At 44.9% G+C, this 19,290-nt stretch overlaps 7 protein-coding genes across 7 annotated transcripts; 5 read left to right on the top strand and 2 right to left on the bottom strand.

The window, feature by feature from the left end:
- The first annotated feature begins 415 nt into the window (after nt 1-415).
- BYT42DRAFT_359999 (uncharacterized protein) lies at nt 416-2,758 on the top strand. The gene is made up of 9 exons (XM_051563219.1): nt 416-512; nt 589-713; nt 785-891; nt 980-1,338; nt 1,419-1,559; nt 1,620-1,698; nt 1,780-2,239; nt 2,310-2,420; nt 2,549-2,758. The coding sequence occupies exons 2-9, from the start codon at nt 603-605 to the stop codon at nt 2,585-2,587; spliced, it is 1,407 nt and encodes a 468-aa protein (XP_051423183.1). The 5' UTR covers nt 416-512; nt 589-602; the 3' UTR covers nt 2,588-2,758.
- On the top strand, nt 2,539-4,238 carry BYT42DRAFT_496781 (uncharacterized protein; the record flags this gene model as incomplete). The annotated part of the gene is made up of 5 exons (XM_051564447.1): nt 2,539-2,898; nt 2,958-3,247; nt 3,312-3,399; nt 3,508-3,798; nt 3,861-4,238. The coding sequence occupies 5 exons, from the start codon at nt 2,539-2,541 to the stop codon at nt 4,236-4,238; spliced, it is 1,407 nt and encodes a 468-aa protein (XP_051423182.1).
- Nucleotides 4,239-5,042: 804 nt separating this feature from the next.
- Nucleotides 5,043-6,159, top strand: BYT42DRAFT_637481 (uncharacterized protein; the record flags this gene model as incomplete). The annotated part of the gene is made up of 3 exons (XM_051572503.1): nt 5,043-5,150; nt 5,225-5,843; nt 5,927-6,159. Coding segments are annotated over 3 exons (960 nt in total), but the record flags the coding sequence as incomplete, so codon positions are not given.
- Nucleotides 6,160-6,303: 144 nt separating this feature from the next.
- BYT42DRAFT_571971 (vacuolar membrane protein-domain-containing protein) lies at nt 6,304-7,685 on the bottom strand. Its single transcript, XM_051568544.1, has 4 exons — nt 7,456-7,685; nt 7,259-7,378; nt 6,870-7,184; nt 6,304-6,813 (listed from the first exon to the last, which is right to left on the bottom strand). The coding sequence occupies exons 1-4, from the start codon at nt 7,623-7,625 to the stop codon at nt 6,510-6,512; spliced, it is 909 nt and encodes a 302-aa protein (XP_051423180.1). The 5' UTR covers nt 7,626-7,685; the 3' UTR covers nt 6,304-6,509.
- On the top strand, nt 7,449-12,356 carry BYT42DRAFT_359890 (uncharacterized protein). Its single transcript, XM_051563218.1, has 20 exons — nt 7,449-7,894; nt 7,969-8,102; nt 8,189-8,255; nt 8,324-8,779; nt 8,854-8,923; nt 8,986-9,037; nt 9,118-9,166; nt 9,225-9,269; nt 9,339-9,384; nt 9,448-9,638; nt 9,718-9,817; nt 9,894-9,929; nt 10,051-10,212; nt 10,272-10,307; nt 10,377-10,457; nt 10,524-10,752; nt 10,832-10,935; nt 11,010-11,622; nt 11,732-11,829; nt 11,910-12,356. The coding sequence occupies exons 1-20, from the start codon at nt 7,797-7,799 to the stop codon at nt 12,246-12,248; spliced, it is 3,006 nt and encodes a 1,001-aa protein (XP_051423179.1). The 5' UTR covers nt 7,449-7,796; the 3' UTR covers nt 12,249-12,356.
- A 107-nt stretch (nt 12,357-12,463) lies between these two features.
- Nucleotides 12,464-14,779, bottom strand: BYT42DRAFT_546481 (uncharacterized protein; the record flags this gene model as incomplete). Its single annotated transcript, XM_051565885.1, has 3 exons — nt 12,464-14,208; nt 14,521-14,561; nt 14,742-14,779. The coding sequence occupies 3 exons, from the start codon at nt 14,777-14,779 to the stop codon at nt 12,464-12,466; spliced, it is 1,824 nt and encodes a 607-aa protein (XP_051423178.1).
- Nucleotides 14,780-15,489: 710 nt separating this feature from the next.
- On the top strand, nt 15,490-17,608 carry BYT42DRAFT_637479 (GDP dissociation inhibitor; the record flags this gene model as incomplete). The annotated part of the gene is made up of 5 exons (XM_051572502.1): nt 15,490-15,492; nt 15,567-15,713; nt 15,846-16,411; nt 16,490-16,906; nt 16,997-17,608. 5 exons carry the CDS (start codon nt 15,490-15,492, stop codon nt 17,187-17,189), a joined length of 1,326 nt encoding a protein of 441 aa, XP_051423177.1. The 3' UTR covers nt 17,190-17,608.
- Nucleotides 17,609-19,290: the final 1,682 nt, after the last annotated feature.

Below are 19,290 nucleotides of genomic sequence, written 5' to 3'. Positions count from 1 at the left end.
GGGCGGGTTCCCTGGGTTTGCGGGCTATTCCACTATCTCTTATACTTAACATGGACCATTTGCTTTCTCTATTCTTTTTTCCTTTAGGGCGTAACCAGAAACCAAGCCTTAAAAGCTTTGCAGGTGAGCAACGTTCTGGGAAACAAAATAGCCCCGTGGAATAGTTTGGCACTAAAACTCTTTTGCATTTAGCGTTACAATTACGACGTTGCTCGAGCTGCCGATTACATTTTCTCAGGATTGGCTGAAGAAGACGAAGAAGACGAAAATGACGTAAGGATTTGAGAAAAAGTAGATCAGCCATTTCACCCCACCAGCCCAACTCAATTCACACATTGTCGACTATCAGAGAACTGCCGCCATTTTATCAGACGAAGCTTTGGCTCGGCAGATCAATGCCGAAGAAGAACAAAATAGCACTCCACGGTGGGATCCTCCAAGCGGATTATCATCCTCGGAAACTCTATCCAATACATCAACTCACAATAGTGGTTCATCATGGAAAGAGAAGGGTATGCATGTCGAGCAAAGTGGAACGTATCCAAAAGGCCACAGCTGATAAAGTGATGGGCGATCTGTCTCATGTAGATGGACCGGACGACATGGATCCCCTTGAAAAAGAGCAAACCGAGCCAGTCCATTGGAACAAACAAGACAATGATCAAGCGTGGCGTGATCCAGCCATGTGGAGCGTGGTCCCATTTACACCCAAGGTTGGCCTTTTTGAACACATAGCTTCACAGCGACATGCAGATTTTGATCTCTCCTATAATCTGTCTTGCAGGAAACAATAACCCCACCTCCAGGAAATTGGCGAGAAAATGAAAGAATAACCGTGACGGCGTGGCGGGATCCCGACGATCCTACTCAACGCATGAAACTAAGTTCCATGTGAGTATGCCTTCAGAATCCTTTCCCCCAATGCATCAACTATCCCGCTTTATTTGAGGCTGACCATTTCTATGTTTTATTGATCTAGTCCTACGGGCCTTCGACCACCCTTTTGGGATTTTGCCTTTGCTCCTGTGTTTTTGCAGTCTTTATTGCATGTATCGTTTTTCCGTTACTTATTGATGTCTTATCGACCGGTTCCAGATGCGTGGGGTTCGCCTTTATCTTATTGGCGAGGAGCAGGCGAAGCTATTCCCATCCGCACATTTCACCCAACCGAAGATCCTTCCCAGGGCGCGTTTACACTGGAACCCAGAATTTCCTCCACCGATCACCCGAATTCCTCCTTTCCCTATGCCTCCCACAACCCATTCCACCCGTCCAATGGCCCCTCTGAACCCGAAACATCAAAGTATGCCATGAAAGCGTTATCCAAAAGCGAGAGAGGTAAGTCTCTGATGAAATGATTCAGTGATGCTCGCTATTTATTCATTTCTTTTCTTGGCTGGGATAATTCGGTCATACAGTGATGGCTGAGCTGCAAAAACTGTCAGCGTTCATGTTATTGACCAAACGACGATATGCCAACGTCAGTCATTTGACTCAAGCTTTGAATGATCAAGTCATGTCGTCTTCGTGGGGCCAGTATTCGGATCGAAGCGTGGAAGGTACGAGGTTAACGATCCGGTTTTATTCCCATATTTAACCATTTTATAATACGTGTGCAGAGTTTCTGGATGCATTGTTTCAGTGTCTGGAAGAATGTTACGCCAATGGAAAGCCTGCCGTCGAAACAAGGTTCCGTGAGTAAGTTTTTGAGATCCTTTTTGGTAGCCATGTTGGTTGGCAGTGGATGTCTGACTTTTTTTTTTTTTGGCTGGTCTGCAGTTTGCTACGTTTGAGAGCGCAAGTCCGGTATCCGTACGAACCCGACCTTGAAGAGGTCAATTATCTCTCTCTGGGATACAACGAGTACATGACTACGTTTTACGACTGTTTGGACCCTCTTGTATATGAAAACCATGAAAAACCAAACAAAGATGCCGATACCTGCAGTGTAAATAGCGACTCTTCCAGCGAACCAGAAATCCCGCATCGGTATCGACTGACCACCTTCCACGAAATTCCACCGCTGCTCTTTGTCACGTTGGAGAATCGGTCCCTGAATGACTCGCTTTCCTCCTCCGATCGGCCGCTTTACACTGTAGATAAAACCATTTACATGGATCGTTACTTGCATAAAAACAGGGACATCGCTCTCAGCATCCATCAGCAAATTGAAAGCTACAAGAAAGAAATTGGGGACATCAAAAAGGAGATGGAAATGCTTCGCTCGACGGAAATCAAGGTAAGCCAATATTTGAGCGGCCAGATAATTAAAATCAACAAGCCAATATTAACCGGGATGGTTCACCTAGGACGAACTCAAGTATGATAAACGAAAACTATTGAGCGACACACTGGGATACTTTGAGAGCTTGCCAACATCCGATGAGTCGGACCCAACTTTGACGGAACGTGTGCAACTTGTACGTGACATGTTACACAATGCTCGCAACTACATTGACCAGCGGTTGGAAGGTTAGACATGTCACGATCTGATTGTATTTCTTTTGACAGTTTCGGGGAAAAAAAGCTGACCCTTTTATGCTGATAGATTTGCAAAAGACATACAACGAGCGATCGAGTGTCCTGAAAACATTGTTCAATGTTCCCGAATTACAGAAAACACCGTACGATTTACGCGCTATTCTCTACCACGATAATATATCAAGTGCTGGACACTATTGGGCCTACATCTGGGTTGAGCCCAGTGAGCAAAATCTGTTGTGTGATATAGAAACCGACGCAGGATGGTATCGCTTCGCTGATGCCATCGTTACCCCGGTCACGGAAGGCGTAGTGTTCAATGACACAACCACCCCCTTTGCATTGCTCTATGTCGACCGCCACATTACCACTGTTTCACAAACGGATCTAATTAATGCGATACCACAAAGCTTACAGGTACAAGAAAGGGCAAACGCAAGTCCATTGTCGACATTTATCTTATTGCATATTTTTAGTCATTCATCGCTTCGGACAACGAGGATTTCATGCGACAAGTGGACTTTGCCAATGATCAACAGACACTTGACAGACAAATGCATGATATGACCTTGGAAGTGGACGATAATATGAATGACAGACAGCGGTATTCGATTGAGAGATCCATGTCACCGATCGAAGAGACATGGGACGACGATGACCGATCCGTTGCCGTTAATAACCCTTTCAGCAAGATCCGAAACACCACCATTGTCCTAATGCACAGAGTACAGCAACTCGATGACAGTGATTACCGATTCATGAGAAGGTAAAAAAGAATACAACAAAGTAGAAATAAGCTCAACTCATTGACTTCCCGTTGATCTACATAGCATAATCTTTTTCCTTGCAAAGAGTGGAAATCAGGAAACTTTGGAGCGCATATTGCTTCTGTATGGGCTTGACGACAGCAGCGCGAATGTAGAATGCGTAAGTATTTTCCTTGATTCAAACCTCGCTCCACAAGGGATGGTATCTTAACTTTTATTGCATTAGACGGGTGATTCTGCATCGGATGCAGAAACGAAGGAAAAGCCGATGATAAATGAAGCCAAGGCTCGCGGGGATCCCGATTTTGCCTTGGTGTGGAATCAATTTGAGACCTATGTTTCGATTGGCCTGACCGTAGCCAAAGCGCTTCGCAGCTTTGCTGAGAATAATGATCATATTGCCATTGACTTGTTTGTCGAAGCGAAGCAACAGGAAGCACAGTGGAAGTCACAAATGGTACTTGATCCCAGCATATCGGATCTTTACCGAGGATGGCAACACTTGTCTTTTGAAACAGTGATTGAACGATTTGGCAGGGTGTGCCTCATGGTAAGCGACGAAACCCCAAAACCAAATAATCCGCGACAAAGGAGCTCACCTTTGTACCGTAGAATTTGAACAAAGCGGCTTACACCAAAGCGATGAATGAAGCGTATCGAACGCGGGGATTGGAAGAAGCGATGCGAGTAGCGCAAAAAGCCCAAGTGATCATTGGGCCCGAAAAGATATCGGGTGATTCGTTGTTTGGAGAATTGGGCGAGCGATGGTTAAGTTTCACGGGGATGTCCGATATGAACCTCAGTGATTCCCAAGCAGAACTCCTCAACGCGTTGGTCATGGGGTATTTGGAAGGACAGAATACTGGAAATTACGAAACTTCCGGTGATCAAACGCCTTGCGCTTCACCCTTGGACGATGTCAGCGATGAACCAGTCTGGTTTTTATATAAACAAACATTAGTAGAAGCAACATTACGTCTTTCTCGTTAATACTGATGAATTAAACCAAAAAAAAAAAAAAAAGTACCCCAATAATAATAGGATTCGGAATGCACGGAAATTTTTTTCAGTCAAGCCAAGATTATAAAGCTAGAATGTACCATGTTATTTTTTACCTCTGTCAGTCCATAAACCGTCCCATTAGAAATACATAGGATGCGCTCACTGCCTCCTGTAGCATTAGCATGTACGTTGACGAACTTGTATGTTCCGGCCAACGGAAAAAAAGGAGGGATATTTATTTTAATACGGATGAATCAGTAGTAGTGCTGGTATCGTCTTTCGTAGGTGTAGTGACAAGCACCAGTTCAGTTTTATCTCCGGTGGGAGACACCGTCGCTCGACGGCCTGTCATGACGAGAACCGTCTATCACCGTTGGGCAACGATAGGTAGTCCAGCTCACGAAAGAGCGCGGCCTGTCCATCATGAAGTCCCAGAGACGGAAGAAGAAGACGAAGAAGAACAGGAGGACCATGAACTTGGCGACGAAACTGAGAGAGGAAAAGCGCAGCAGCAACGACGCTTGAAAACTCCTTTAACAGGTCCATTGACAGCGAATCCATCTCACAAGGTGTCTCCCAACACCTATCCGTCGACTCCCACCAAAATGCACATCGACGCTTCCAAACCCGAAACAGAAAGTAAGTAGTGCAGTTCAGGGATCAAGGATAAGACTTGTCTTTTTCCATCTCAATATCGTGTGTCTCATCTGTTGTCAACCGGATTCACAAGAAGCGGAAACTCAAGAGGATGAGCTTGATGCCGAGGATTCATCGGAGAAAGTGCCCGGACCTACATCCACCATGGAGGCAGAGGATCCAACCCCTATCCAGATCGATCTAAGCGCGCCAGTTCCGCAAGTAACAGGTTGCAGGACCCATGGACAGGTGGCGTTAACATACGTTTGTATCCAACAATTTGCGACCAAAGATAAAAGCCACAGCGTTCATTTATTTTTTTGTCATTTATTGCATAGAGTGAAGGACCGAGTGATGCAACAGCCGGGATTGCTCGACAGCTGAACCAAGCGGAAGCCCGGGGCAACTTTTTTATCAATGCATCCATGATGTATGCCCAGCAGTATGCAATGGTCGTGCAGAATTTGTATCATGCTGGTCATTTGATCGGGATGACTTACCGGGTTCCCTTTGATTTGGAGGAACGCGGGACCGAATCGGTGACGGACGATATGCTGGTCAATGATATCCTTAATCAAGCGTACATGATTGAAACATTGATTGGGATGGCCCCGAAATACGTCCGAATGCATTACACTGCCACGTCTCCCAGCCCACTGGATGTGCGAGCCGAACATTTGCTGCATCAAAACGGGTTTGTCCTTGTAGGCTATAATCTCGACAGTAAGGACTACCAGTTGAAGGATGGCGGATCCATTGAAAAAGAATATGTGCGCGCCTTCCGACATCAAAAAGATACATATGATGCCAAAGGATCTTTTATATCCATTCAATACGATGTCCCATCCACTGGGTCCCTCAAGGCCGTGCCCAATGTAATCAAAGCACTCAACGACGAAGGGTACACTGCTGTACGATTAGACGGCTGCTTGAACGACCCAGCTCCTTATAAAGCTTGTAAGAGTCTCTCTGAGCCACCTAACGGTACCGACCAATATATACTTATGCAAAGTATCTTTTTTTTCTTCTTCTTATTACAGCCGCTCAACAGCTAAGCTATGTGGGCGACAAGTTTTCATTCAACACCACAGGGTACCATCAGGGCCAAAAACTTATACCTATCGTTGCTGAGGCTTCGGAGAACGAGGACGCCGTGCATGGATTATCGGCCCAACCAGACGAAAGTAGTGCCAACCGTCATGCAATGACTTTACCTCTTCTTTCCCTCACCCTTGCTCTTCTACTGTATGATACTATGCTAGTATTTTTATAAAAAAGAAAATCAATTACAAGGGAAAGATAAGGCAACTTAGTACCCGTTGGCTTGGCTGCCTTATCGGAAGGCGTTTTCTTTCTTTTGTGACAACCAGCATCGATCGTCGAACCTAAAAGTTGAGATGCAACGTGGAATAAGATAGCTGTCAGCAGGGAAACGAGAGCACAAATTTTATTGGTTTGTCATTGGGCGCGGAAACACATAAAAAAAAGTGAGAAGCCAAGATGTATGCGAATAGGTTGAAACAAAAAAAAAATTCTATACAATGCAATACAAGGGTATAAATGCATGAAGGAGAACAAGAAGAGGAAGAGGAGGAGGAGAATGAAGATGATAAGAGCCATTTTTTATCGATCATCCACCGATCGACGAAGACCCGCTGCCGTAGGATTAAAATCTTGCTTACCCACAGGTTCTTCAAAGGAAGTTGTTGTACGATGCGCTGTTAATAATGCGTCCCGTTCATCTTCATGATCCGGCAAGGGTCCCAATAAAACATCTCCTTCCTCTTGATCTAGATCTTGTCGTGGCAGCAAGGTTTCTGCATCCTCTTGATCGTGCATCAGTCGGATGGTGGTGACATGGTCCGCTTTGTGTTTGACGATGGTATCGACGACCCAAAACTGGATGATATTCATCACCAAGGGGAAACTGCAGTAATGGTTAGATCAAGGAACATGAGATGAAAACAGAAATATAAAGCTTACATTAGCATGACAAAGACGACCTGCAGCTTATAATTTCCCATGGTCCATTGAAGGACCCAGCGGCCAAAATCGGATATCCACGGACACAGATGAAAGATAGCGACGACGATAATTTTCATGATAATTAAGCTGATAATGTACACGGCCAACTGCTTGGACCATGCTTTGATCTGTTCTTGGAATGGCGGATCACCGTATACCCCACTTTGAAATCCCGACCATTGAAGTTTCCCGGTGAAATATCGGAATCCCAGGAGAACGCTCCACAAGATCACCACACCCAAAGTCGTATCCACAAAAATATTCAGGAAATACCTAGTTTAGGAACCACGCATGAGAATCCAAGGTTTCAATACTACACCGTCTTTCCGAGCCCAACGATACTTTACCACACACAAGGATTTGACCCTTGACCTGCTTCTGGTTGAACGCCAAAAAAGTACGACGCAACCACATTGAGTGAGTGAATGACAATACCACCTACGAGTTGCTTGCTCACATCAAAAGCCCTGTAAAACCAAGGCAATTAGTAAAAGGTAAAGAGACACTACCACACAGTACCCCACTCGAAGACTCATTGACTTACCAAATGCGAACTGGACGTTGAGGATGTTCTCTTTGACGTTTAATGATGAGGGTGGAGAAGGCGGCAGTGGCTAAACAGAGTTGAATAAAGATAGCAAAGCCGTCCATCAGCTTGCACCCTGCTTCGGGTTCATCGTCGATAGGTTCTCTTGGATAAATCATGGCTTGCATTTAGTGCTTCGCCATGGAAGAGCTGAATGTACCGGTACAAAAAAAAAAAGAAGGTGGTCCGTGACGGGACATTTTTCCGACCCATCGTTTTTTTTGATCGCTCCGCCTCCGCTCACCTTCCTTTTCGAGCATTGACCCTTTCTTCCCTTTTTCGTGCTGCGGTCGTTGGCCATGGCGGATCAAGATCCCTATGGTGCCATCAAGTTTGGTGAATTCCGCAAATACATGCAAAATAAAAAAGCCAAACTGAAAGAACAAGAAAAGGCAGTGTAAGCCCGAATAGCATAGAATCAATCTATTACACACCATTCAGTTGAGCATGGACCATTTATTGCCAATGTAGGCATGAACCGTCGGCTGAGCCGTGTGTTCCTATATTTGAAGGTTGCTCAATTCACATTAATGGCTACACTATACCCTCTCGCACAGAATTGCGTCGCTTGATCATTCAGCACGGTGGCGATTTCCAACATTACTGTAAGCGATCGCTTTTCCCCGAATTCAAAATGACCCACTCGATAAGTTGATGAATTCATTGTCGTTTTTTTGGTTGTTTTCTTAAGTGAAAAAGCAGCAAGTGACACATATCGTTGCTTCTACTTTGACCAATGCAAAGATTAATGAGCTAAGGTAAGGTGGCATTGGATCAATACTGCTGCATGGGTGCATTTTAATTAAGAAGCCGACGTTGCATTCAGGGCGTACAAGGTTGTGAAACCTCAATGGATCGTCGATTCAGTGAATGCTAAGCAATTGTTACCATGGTCATCCTATCGGGTCATTGCCAATGAATCGGCACAAAAAGAACTCCCCTTTGCTGCAGCTGCCTCGGAATCCTCCAAAGCACCTCCATCGCCGCCATCGCCTTTAGACAATGTCAAAGATACGAATGCGCTAAAAGAGCAGAATCGATTTTCACCCAAAGGCGAAGAATTGAATGCTGCGTTACTGTCCAACCAATGGAATCGACAAACGAGCACCGTCAATCCCGATTTCATCAAAAAATATTACCAATCATCGCGTTTGCATCATTTATCCACATGGAAAGCCGAGCTCAAAGAGATTGTACGCAACATGGAACAAAAGTTTCCGGCTGGATCGGATCCCAACGGCAGTCGCAAACGGAAACGTGTTGATGGACTGCGGGTTGTTATGTACGTAAATACTTTAATGAACTGTGTAAGACGGTGCGGACCGTTGTAGAATCTAAATACGCATTTCCATTTAGGCATGTCGATTTTGATTGCTTTTTTGCTTCCGTCGGCATAAAAGATCGTCCCCATCTCAAAGATAAACCAGTAAGTCCACTTTTGGGTGTTAGTCAGTTATTGCTCCAGTGTGTCCTTACATCATATGTTAGGTTGCTGTATCGCATGGGAAAGGCCTCAAAGATACGTCATCCAGTGATATAGGTACACTGAACAAATATTTCGATCCAATCGAACAAAATAAAAAATACTGACTCTGTTCTCTCGCTCGCTATCTGTGACAGCATCTTGTAATTATATCGCTCGTTCGTTTGGGGTTCATAATGGCATGCAGTGAGTAACAAAACCGGGATTCGTCTCTGATCCTTGGATACTGAATAATTGATGGTAGCATTGGTACGGCGAAAAAGCTGTGTCCCGATTTACAAGTCATTCCGTAAGTTTCATATAAGCAAACATGGAGGAAGAAAAAACAACATGAATTCTAACGGACCCTCGTCCATAGATATGAATTTGACAAATACAAGGCCATTTCGGAGATCTTTTACGAAGTAATATTTCAATGAACCCTTTTTTTCTGCCAATACGGAATATTGAAGCCATGTTCTGGATAGATACTTTTCCAATATGCTGACGAGATCCAAGCAGTCAGTGTGGATGAAGCATTAATGGAAGTGGCATCTTATGTTACGGAACCCAACACCGGACAAGAAGAAGCCCTCGCCACTCAAATCAGAGATGACATTCGCAAAAGGACAGGCTGCGAAGCGAGTATCGGCATTGGACCCAATATTTTGTTTGCAAAGTAAGAAAGTTGTGTGATCCTTGGGTGGGAAAATGATTTTGGCTGGTTGACCCGCGTATCGATTTTGATATTATTTTAGATTAGCAACAAAGAAAGCCAAACCGTGCGGTCAGTTTTACTGCAGAAAGGAGGAAGCAGAGAGCATCATCAAGGATCATGACGTATCTGCTTTACCAGGTGTAAGTACGATAAATACGGTTTTCCTCTGATGGTAGTTTATTCATTTTGTCTTTTTTTTCTGTCAATCTCTCAAAGGTCGGCTATGTCTTGCGCTCAAAATTGAATGATATGGTAAAAAAAAATAGACCACTCCTTTTTATATTATTTTATTTTTCTTTCTGTTATGTCCCTTGCTTCCCATGCGTAGACGAGTAAGACACCGTTTCGTGACGTATTCATCCGGGCTCCATAGGGTATAAGAACGATCGGTGATCTTTCGAAAGCCAACTTGTCGGAACTCTCCACCAAGTTCGGTACCAAAACAGGCCGCATGTTGCATGATTATTCTCGAGGCATTGATGATCGGCCATTGATCACCAACCAGCCCCGCCAGTCCGTCAGCGCCGAAGTAAATGTAAGTGTTGGCCCAACTTTTTGGCACAAAACGCATCCGAACCCTGACCACTCTTTTAGTGGGGTGTGCGATTTGAGACGGATCAGCAAGCAAAGGTAAAAATCTTGTCACCCTTCTCGTTTTATCATATCCATTAGACGCTTAACGAGGTCAATGGTCTTTAGAGCTTTTTAATTGGTCTTTCTGAGGAAGTGAGCAATCGACTGAGAAATATCGATCGTCGAGGAAAAAGCATAACGCTCAAGGTAAACAACTGAGATGCCATGGATGATGTATCCGACATTGGGCTGAGCTCAGGTTCTGGTTTGCAGTTATTACGTCGGCGAGCGGATGCAGGCGAGGCGGAGAAATACCTTGGCTGTGGCGAATGCGACAGCTATTCAAAATCCATTACACTGGATAACTATACCGACGATGCTTCTATTATCAACAAGCATGCATACCAATTACTGCGATCATTAAATATACCCACTGCCGATATCCGTGGTGTCGGCATCCAAATCCAGAAACTAGATCAAAGCGAGACCCATCGACCTTCAGGTACGTTCAAAGAAGTTGGTCGCTCAGCGGGGCAGTCCATTTATTTTGCTTTTCATCTTTTTCTTCCAATTCTTTGTAGCAAGTCAAGCTACTCTCGAATTTACTGCTCGTCCACAACAAAGTGGCTCGCCTGAAAGAGAGCCACAGACGCCCACCACAACCGAAACTGAAAAGTTACCAATGGTATTGAAAGTTGGAAATTCATGGATAAATACATGCGTGACCTGTTTCATTGATCGTTGGTTTATTTTATACAGAAAGTCGATCAGCAAGTGTTTACAGAGTTACCGACTGATATACAAAGCCATTTATCCAAAAACTATGATTTGCAGTTTATCCAAGAACAACAACAGACGACCCAGCAGCTTGAAGCATTGCCTGATATTGGAAATTCACCATTGTCAAAAGAGGCGGCGGAATCGGAAAGTCATGTCAATGATCATCATGCACCGCCAAGTTCATTGTTGTCATCTTTAGCCGGCCTCCCTCCGTGGTCCCAGTTGGATCCAACGTCTCTGTTAGCGCTTCCTAATACGATGCAAAAGCAAGTGTTGGAAGCGTACAGCAAAGTGGACAAGAAGCCGAAATCAAGAGGAACCTCGAGGCTTATATCGGCGTCGCCAGAATCCCCTAGACGCTCACGGCCAACGTCCGTGGCAACAACCTCTACTGTTCTCGGAAGTCCCCGAAATCGGTCTAAACGCGGCACGGTCACCGAGAAAAAGGCGGGAATCACACTGACGCAAATGTTCCCGCCCAGTCCCAATCGACGCTATCCTCGTGATGACATAAAAGACAGCCCCACTGACAAAAATGATCACGCGGACGAGGTTCCGTGGGATCTTGATATCTGGAACGAACTTCCGACAGGTAACTCGAATGGCATCAAAAGCAATCCAATGTGACATGGCACGGAAGAAAAATATCCAAATTTGACATTGCATCTTTTTTCTTTTTTTGCACCAAATAATGTGCCCAGAAATCCGGAGAGAATTGCTGGCAGATCGTCGCTTGGAAAAGGAACGGAAAAAGCAGGATCAAGTGAACCAACAATTTCGGCAAGCCCGTCATAACAAGGTATCAACAAAACTCCAAAAAAAAACAGAGCAAAATATTACCCTCTGTAAACCCATCAAATTAACCAATGCATTGATTAGCTTTTGAACAATGCGGCGCCAGTATTGGATATTCCTCAACGCCGGGAACCGATACTAATGGGAAAAAGTCGTCTGGAAGATATTCGCGAATTGCTACGGCAATGGATGGATTCGTTCCCCGAAGCGCCGGAACCGGAAGATGTGGAAACAGTGACGAAATACATCCAAGAATTGGTGCAAGAAAAAGATATTGAGAAAGCCCAGTTGGTCATTATGTATCTAGACTACTTGGTGAAACAACGGCAACTTGGGAAAGCGTGGCAGGACCATGCTCAGCACATCCATCAATGTGCATCGATGACAGCCCGAGATATCTTTCAGTGTTCAATGCGATTTTGAATCATCTGTGGGTTTCTTTATTTGTTTATGTAGAGATTTAAGGTTTCATTTTGTTGTTGCAGGATAAAGGAGGGAAGAAGAAACAAGAAGAAAGAAAAATACGCATGAAACAATGATCTAAAACCAGAAATAACATACACGCATGAACAAAAAAGGGCCAAAAACAAGGATGACAAAGATGGGAATTGCATTTGCATATTTTCATAGTAGTTGGGTTAGTCGTGGGTGGATTGAGTACTGGTGCTTCTTAACGAGGAGCTTGACTTGGCAATAGTTTCCGGAGCCGCATTGGATATACAGGAAGGAGAAGCGATCAATTGAGGAGGAGCCGAAGAACTTGCAGAAGAGGAAGAAGAAGAGGAAGAGGAAAAAGAAGAATGAGGAGGTAAAGGAGCAAGAGGAGGAGGAGGAGGAGGTGTAGCGGAATGATGTAATACGGAGTTCAAGGGACGCTGAGACGTGTCAGTGCCATCAAAGGATTTGGTATTGTATTCATTCATTGAATTGTTGAATAAGCTGTCTGCCAAGGAAGTGAGATGGCTGGAATCATGCGAAAAGGTCGGATCGCCCGTGACACTAGAGGCGGAGGATGAATCGAGGTGCATCATCGATACATTGTAGCGGGGAGGATCCGTGAGCGCCGGTTGATACAACGACGAATGATGTTGATATACCATGGCATCTGTAGCGTGATCGTAACCTACGTCAGAAGTGAATGGAGCGAGTGACGAAGGATGGGAGTCTCCTTCAAGCCACAAGTCGCGATCCATCCATGGACCTGTGGCAGGCGCATTGGCTGCCGTGGAAGGATCCGAGCATGGAAGCTGGAAAGGGTACGACGGATTCACCGGCCGAATTCGCATACTCTTGTTTTCTGCACTGGATGGCGATCCGAGCATGGGGGGCTCGGTCATCATGGCCGAGTAGTTGTGGCCGTGGTGGGAAGCTGACTCGGTGGTGGGAAAAAGCGATGGAGGATGATGATACATAGACTGATACTCGGAATCCATGGCGTGCCTTGACGACGGCGACGGTGCGGCTTGACGGAAACCATTGACGGGGGAATACAGCAGCATGGAAGAAGGCGAATAGGGCAGGTTACTGTAGGGCGGCTTTTGGCAAGAAAATGAGGTGGCATCGTAAGTTCTTGCGGGATAGTTCACCCAGCTTGTGGGTGGCATGGCCGAAGAACGATAACCACTGGCGTTCGTCATACGCAAGGGATCCATAGGCGACGAGTTGGTTGCATTGACGACCATTGGATGGGCACCATGATTGGCTACGGCACTGCTAGTGGCGGGGGTGGGAGTGGATGTGGGTGTGGTTGTCGTGGTCGAGGCGCTTGGCAACCCAATGGGGAAATGGGATTTCTTGTCTTGCCTTGTATTCGCACGGTTGATGGTGATGGATGCGGAAGGTGATTGCTTGTCTGGAACGGATCGTTTACGTTTGGATCTTGTTGACGCTCCTCCTCCCGCATTTCTTGGTCGCTTTTTCTCATACCCTATAATGGGCGATAGCGTATTTTCAAAGATCGGATACCGCTTCACCTCTGCTTCGGCCACGGTTTCTTCTTTGGGTTTTCGAACGGTGCGACGGGCAGAATTCAGCGGGGTAGGAACAAGACTCAGGTGACGATGGGGTTCCAGGTCGGTGATCTTTGGCAAAGCGTCCCCAGGCTTGACGGGAGGAAATGCATCCATGATGCCTTGGGATTCCAACAAGTCCTTGACAAACGATGATAATTGTTGATGGGTTTGGTGTTCCCCATCCGTGTAACACAGATCCGCGCGCATTAAGCGGGGTAAATCTGTGTTTTTGCTGTTACAATCGACATCGTTGGGCAAGATATCGATGCAAAGGCCGGCAGTCAACTGATATCGTGTAGCGACGCCGGTTTCGTAGATCTGCAACAAATCACGTGTCGCCTCTGGACTGAGATTCACCCAGTTTCCATTGCCTATATAAAGTCGATACAACCGTGTAGATTTTGCCATTGCGCAAGAAGAATGAAAACAAAAAAAAAGATACTGATAAATGGTACGCTTTCCGATAAAGAGCAAAGAGTAAAATACAAAAGAATAAAAATCGGGTATAAAGAGAAAAAAATAAACGAGAGGGGTTTTCTTTTTGCTTTTTATAAAACCAAGATAGACAACAACTTTGCTCATTTTGTTGTTATTTTTTCTTTTTTTTTTTCGCACGCAGCCCCGATGGATTTCAAGGTGAATTGAATCATCGATGGTATTGATATGTCATTTCGGTGACTGACTGCAGATGAAAAGCGTCCCAAGCCTGCCGCGACGAAGCATTCTATTTGTCAGTGTCGTGGTGGACGGATAAAAAGGGGCTCAAACTTCTCAAAATGAATTTTGGAACTGATAAGCTTACACCAAAACGATACATGTATTCACTCTTATAATTCGTGCGTTACTCGTCTTTTCCTTTTTTTTTTTCCAATAGTTCAGGTTGATGGAGCCCATTCAATCTTACCTTTTAATATACACGACCATTACACAAGAATCTGACATTTGATCAGGTTTCTATCCCACGTGGCCTGTTTTTTTCTCTATTCCATGCGGTTCTTTTTTGGCGTGACAAAACGATTCTGGTGCCGTCTACGCTGTGGTCGATGCAGTGACCGATGCTGTAGGCAATTATGAACATGGATTGATGTGGTCCATGATGCAGTGCATTGTTGGTCCACTAAGGTGTCATTGGTCTGGTTATATTGATGTTTATTGTTGTTATGACATGGTTTCATTGCACTGATAGGATAGCTGACAACAAACTCTGCTGTCATTGATAATAGCGATCCACACCATGTGATCGGACAAATGATAGGATAAATATTGTGAAGTTTTTTTTTAGTGGGATTAACATGAGAAGAAAATGAAAACGTTGTTTTTGGAGACTGGAGGAGAACGCGGACGGTGAACAAAGCCGAGGCGGTAGGCCATATATTGCACCGTTGCGCGTGAATGAGCTGGTCAGATAAAGTCGCATCCCGGATTTCCAAATGCGGATATGGTGCCCATCCCCTTTACCATTTTGACACGTTCACCATGCGCGTTTTTAGTCTGACTTTCTCTCCTCGGCGCTGGCCTGGTTATATAAAAACCCTGTTTCTCCTCGGCTCAAGCGAAAGCTCCTCCTTTTCTCTCAAACCTTTCTTTAACCTCTTCTTTGGTCACTTGGCCCGTCTATCTTAATCTCTTTGTGTATTTTTTTTATCGAAACAATGGTAAGTCCGCCAAAAGTATCACCGTCATTCCGAAACGACATGAATGACCAACCGAGGGAATGGTTGTCATCTAGGATGAGCAATACGATGTCATTGTCTTGGGTACCGGTTTGACCGAATGTATTCTCTCCGGCATCTTTTCTGTCGAAGGCAAAAAGGTCTTGCATATGGATCGAAACGATTATTATGGCGGAGAATCGGCTTCCCTCAATTTGACTCAGGTAACATAGTTCTTTGGCCTTCCTTCCTCCCTTCCTTCTCCCTTTGGTCCCACGTCTCCGTAGACTTTATCAAACTCCTTCCTTTCGCTCACCTCAGCTTCCCCATTTTTTTTTGACTTGTGTCGTGTCTAGTTGTATCGCAAGCATCGTCCTGACAGTGCGGTGCCTACGGATTTGGGCCGTGATCGGGAATACAATATTGATTTGATTCCCAAGTTCATGATGGCCAACGGAGAAATTGTGCGGTTCCTGACCCACACCGATGTCACTCGTTATTTGGCGTTCAAGCAAATCTCGGGCTCGTACGTTTATCAGGATGGTAACATCTTCAAGGTGCCCGCCACCGAAGGCGAAGCCATCAGTTCGTCCCTGTTGGGTGTGGTGGAAAAGCGCCGTTTGCAGAAATTCTTTGAATTCGTCAAGAACTGGAAAGATCACGATGAGTCCACCCACGAAGGTTTGGATCTCCAAAAGAACACCATGAAGGAAGTGTATGATAAATTCGGTCTTGAACCGGCGACTCAGGATTTCATTGGTCACGCCATGGCGTTGCATCTCGATGATGGCTACCTCGCCCAGCCTGCCCGAGAAACCGTGAACAAGATCATCCTTTACGCTGCATCCGTCGCTCGATATGGAAAGAGCCCCTATATTTATCCCCTTCACGGTCTGGGTGAACTTCCTCAATCCTTTGCTAGGTAAGCAATGACGAACGAATCAAAGCGACAGTAAGCAAGAGAACGATCTTCTGACCGCATGTGGCCTTGTTGACCTAGACTAAGCGCTATTTATGGTGGTACTTATATGCTTGATCGCGGTGTGGACGAGATTGTGTACGAAAATGGAGTGGCTGTGGGTGTTCGTTCGGGTTCCGAAGTGGCCAGAGCCAAACAAATCATCTGTGATCCATCGTATGCCAAAGAAAAGGTCAAGGCGGTCGGCAAGGTGGTGCGAGCTATCTGTTTCCTGAAGCATCCTATTCCCAATACCCATGATGCCGACTCGGCTCAAATTGTCATTCCTCAGAACCAGTTGGGTCGAAATCACGATGTGTATGTTGCGTGTGTTTCGAGCAGCCACAACGTGTGCCCCAAGGATATGTACCTTGCCATCGTCTCCACCCTCGTGGAAACCGATGAGCCTGAAAAGGAGATTGAAGCTGGTCTCGCACTGTTGGGTTCCATCCATGACAAGTAAGTTTTGTTACCCAACCCCCATTTTTGCCCCCCTTGCACACTCCGTTTCTTGAACAGCATCACTCACTTGTTTTTGTGGGAATTTAGGTTTATTACCGTTTCAGATATTGAGGAACCTCTCGGTGACGGACAAGCAGATCAAGTGTATGTTTCCCGTTCATACGATGCGACATCGCACTTTGAGACGGTGTGTGACGATGTGAAATCCATCTACCGTCGTATGACGGGCGCTGAACTCGTTCTCAAGCAACGACCGGCTCAAGAAGATCAGGAAGACTAAAAATTTTCTGCATACCTTAATCCCACATTGACACACCTATCCCTCTCCTTATTTTTTCTCCCGCAACACAAACTCTCCATCGTCTCCTTTCACCTTAGTTTTTTTACTTCCTTTTTTTTCTATTTGCCTCCTTAATTCTTTTTTATAAGTTCTCAAAACCTTTGCAAATACAGTCATTTGAAAAAAGTAAAAAGTCACTGAGTTTGCAGAAAAAAAAAGCATGTTCAACTACGATCATCGAGCGGTCCAAGGATAAGAACGTATTCACGTGCCATCAAACTTCGTTTCTTTTTTTACTTGTATTTTATTTTTGAAGTTTTTTTCTAAAAAAATGAATGAGATTGCTTGAATAATTGTTGCACCAAGCAAACTAACTTTAGCCGATAGACATCGGCTTGGCATAGGCCCCCTCCTTTGATTGTGAGCAATGTATTTTGCTGAAGGAGGGTGCAGGCCGATGAAAGGGTATCTTAGATTTGATCCAGTAGGCAACGGTCGCCATCTGTCCACAGCTTGCCTAGCAGCTGGAAAAAAATGAGAGATATGCTCAATTCACGAGGCACCTCGCATCCTTATCTTTTTATAGCCAATGTTGAAAATTGCCGTGTTGCAGCCAGTCAGTTGTTCGACGTCATGGAGTGAGGGTATACCGTTGCCCTCGTCATTGACAGCATCGTGGTCATCGACAGTGTCCCAGTATATGTGGGTGCCTTCTCTTTCCCCTTGACGCGGCCATTTCCATCTTCATCATCCTCAATATCATCATGAACCGGACGCATTCCCTTGCCGTTTTGCTTGAGGGTGGTACACTGCATGGCGCTTGCCACGGTTTCTGCTGTCTCAGCGTAATCGGCCAAAGTACTAAGGCTTGAGTTTGTGTATGTTGTATTTAGTCGAATGAGGAACTCCATTTGACGTTGAACGTCTTCCCAGTACTTTTTATTCATGGCGAACACGCTGAGATAATCAAGAAAAAAAAATAAGCACGCGTACTCACACAGAAGACAAAGCAAGACTTACGGCAATTTTGCATGAGGTTCAGACGTCGAAACACTGAAATGAAGCATGATACACACACAGTGTGAAGTCCTACGGTGCTCGTATTCGGAGAGCCCAAAGACCAGAGAAGCATTTCTCGATGGTGCTTATCAATGAACGTATTGAACGTCGGATGTTTTGTATGGCCGATGTGGTTTATAATGTCCAACTAGTTGAGCCACATTGGATAATACTCGTTCTCCATAACGCAAGACAGCCTCCGCAGCGTTCGCATCGGCACCAACCCCGAAAGGATTCCCAGAGAACATCAAAGAAATTTGCTTGCTTGCAATAACGTCACCATGCGATTCAAAAGGGGCCCTTCCTTCTTGCTTCGATGATAAGCAGAGGTTCGTTTCGATCCTTCTTCGTAATGGTTTAAACGACGATGTCTACGCAGGCGCAGCAAGTAAAGCAAGAAGGAGAAAAATGTGACACGCGGCAAATGGTGACGCGCCTGCTGGTAAAATATGTTTCTCGGAAAGAGTCAATTCAGAAATTGATTACCACTGGGAGATTTTTGTGCCGTCTTCAGTCTTCAGGACGGATGGCCGAGTTGGTAATGGCCGTGATGGCGTAAAGAACGGACATACTAACTTATAAGATAAGACACATGCGCAGACAATAAAGTTGCTTGTATAGAAAATAGACAAAACACATACTTTAAGATGACGAAGAGTGGAAAGAGAGGGAAGAAATAAATATTTCAGCAATCACACGGTGTTCATTTTGTATATTTCGTGACGAAATCATGATGCATGTGACAGGTGATTTCGAAGGATTTGTCTCCTTCTTGCGCTAGTAAACGTTTTGGAACGTGCCTCAACAAAGAAAACGTTATAAATGGACACTTTACAATTCCTATCTAAATTATTCTTAGAGGCACTTTCAAAACATTTAGCAGAATAAGGAACGAAGCCTATTAAGTCACTTTCATATAAATTATCCACAAGCTTCACAAATTCTATTCGTCAATGACTTTTTTTCCAAAACTTATTTCGCTTGACTTTGTTTTTCACAACGGACCAAAAACTGTTCCATTCGGTTCAGTTAGGGAGAATAT

This window comes from Radiomyces spectabilis (genome assembly GCF_025331425.1).
Source record: "Radiomyces spectabilis strain NRRL 2753 chromosome Unknown BYT42scaffold_7, whole genome shotgun sequence".
NCBI lineage: Eukaryota > Fungi > Mucoromycota > Mucoromycetes > Mucorales > Radiomycetaceae > Radiomyces > Radiomyces spectabilis.
Note: the sequence above shows the minus strand (reverse complement) of the source record. Positions and strands in the feature narration are given on the sequence as shown.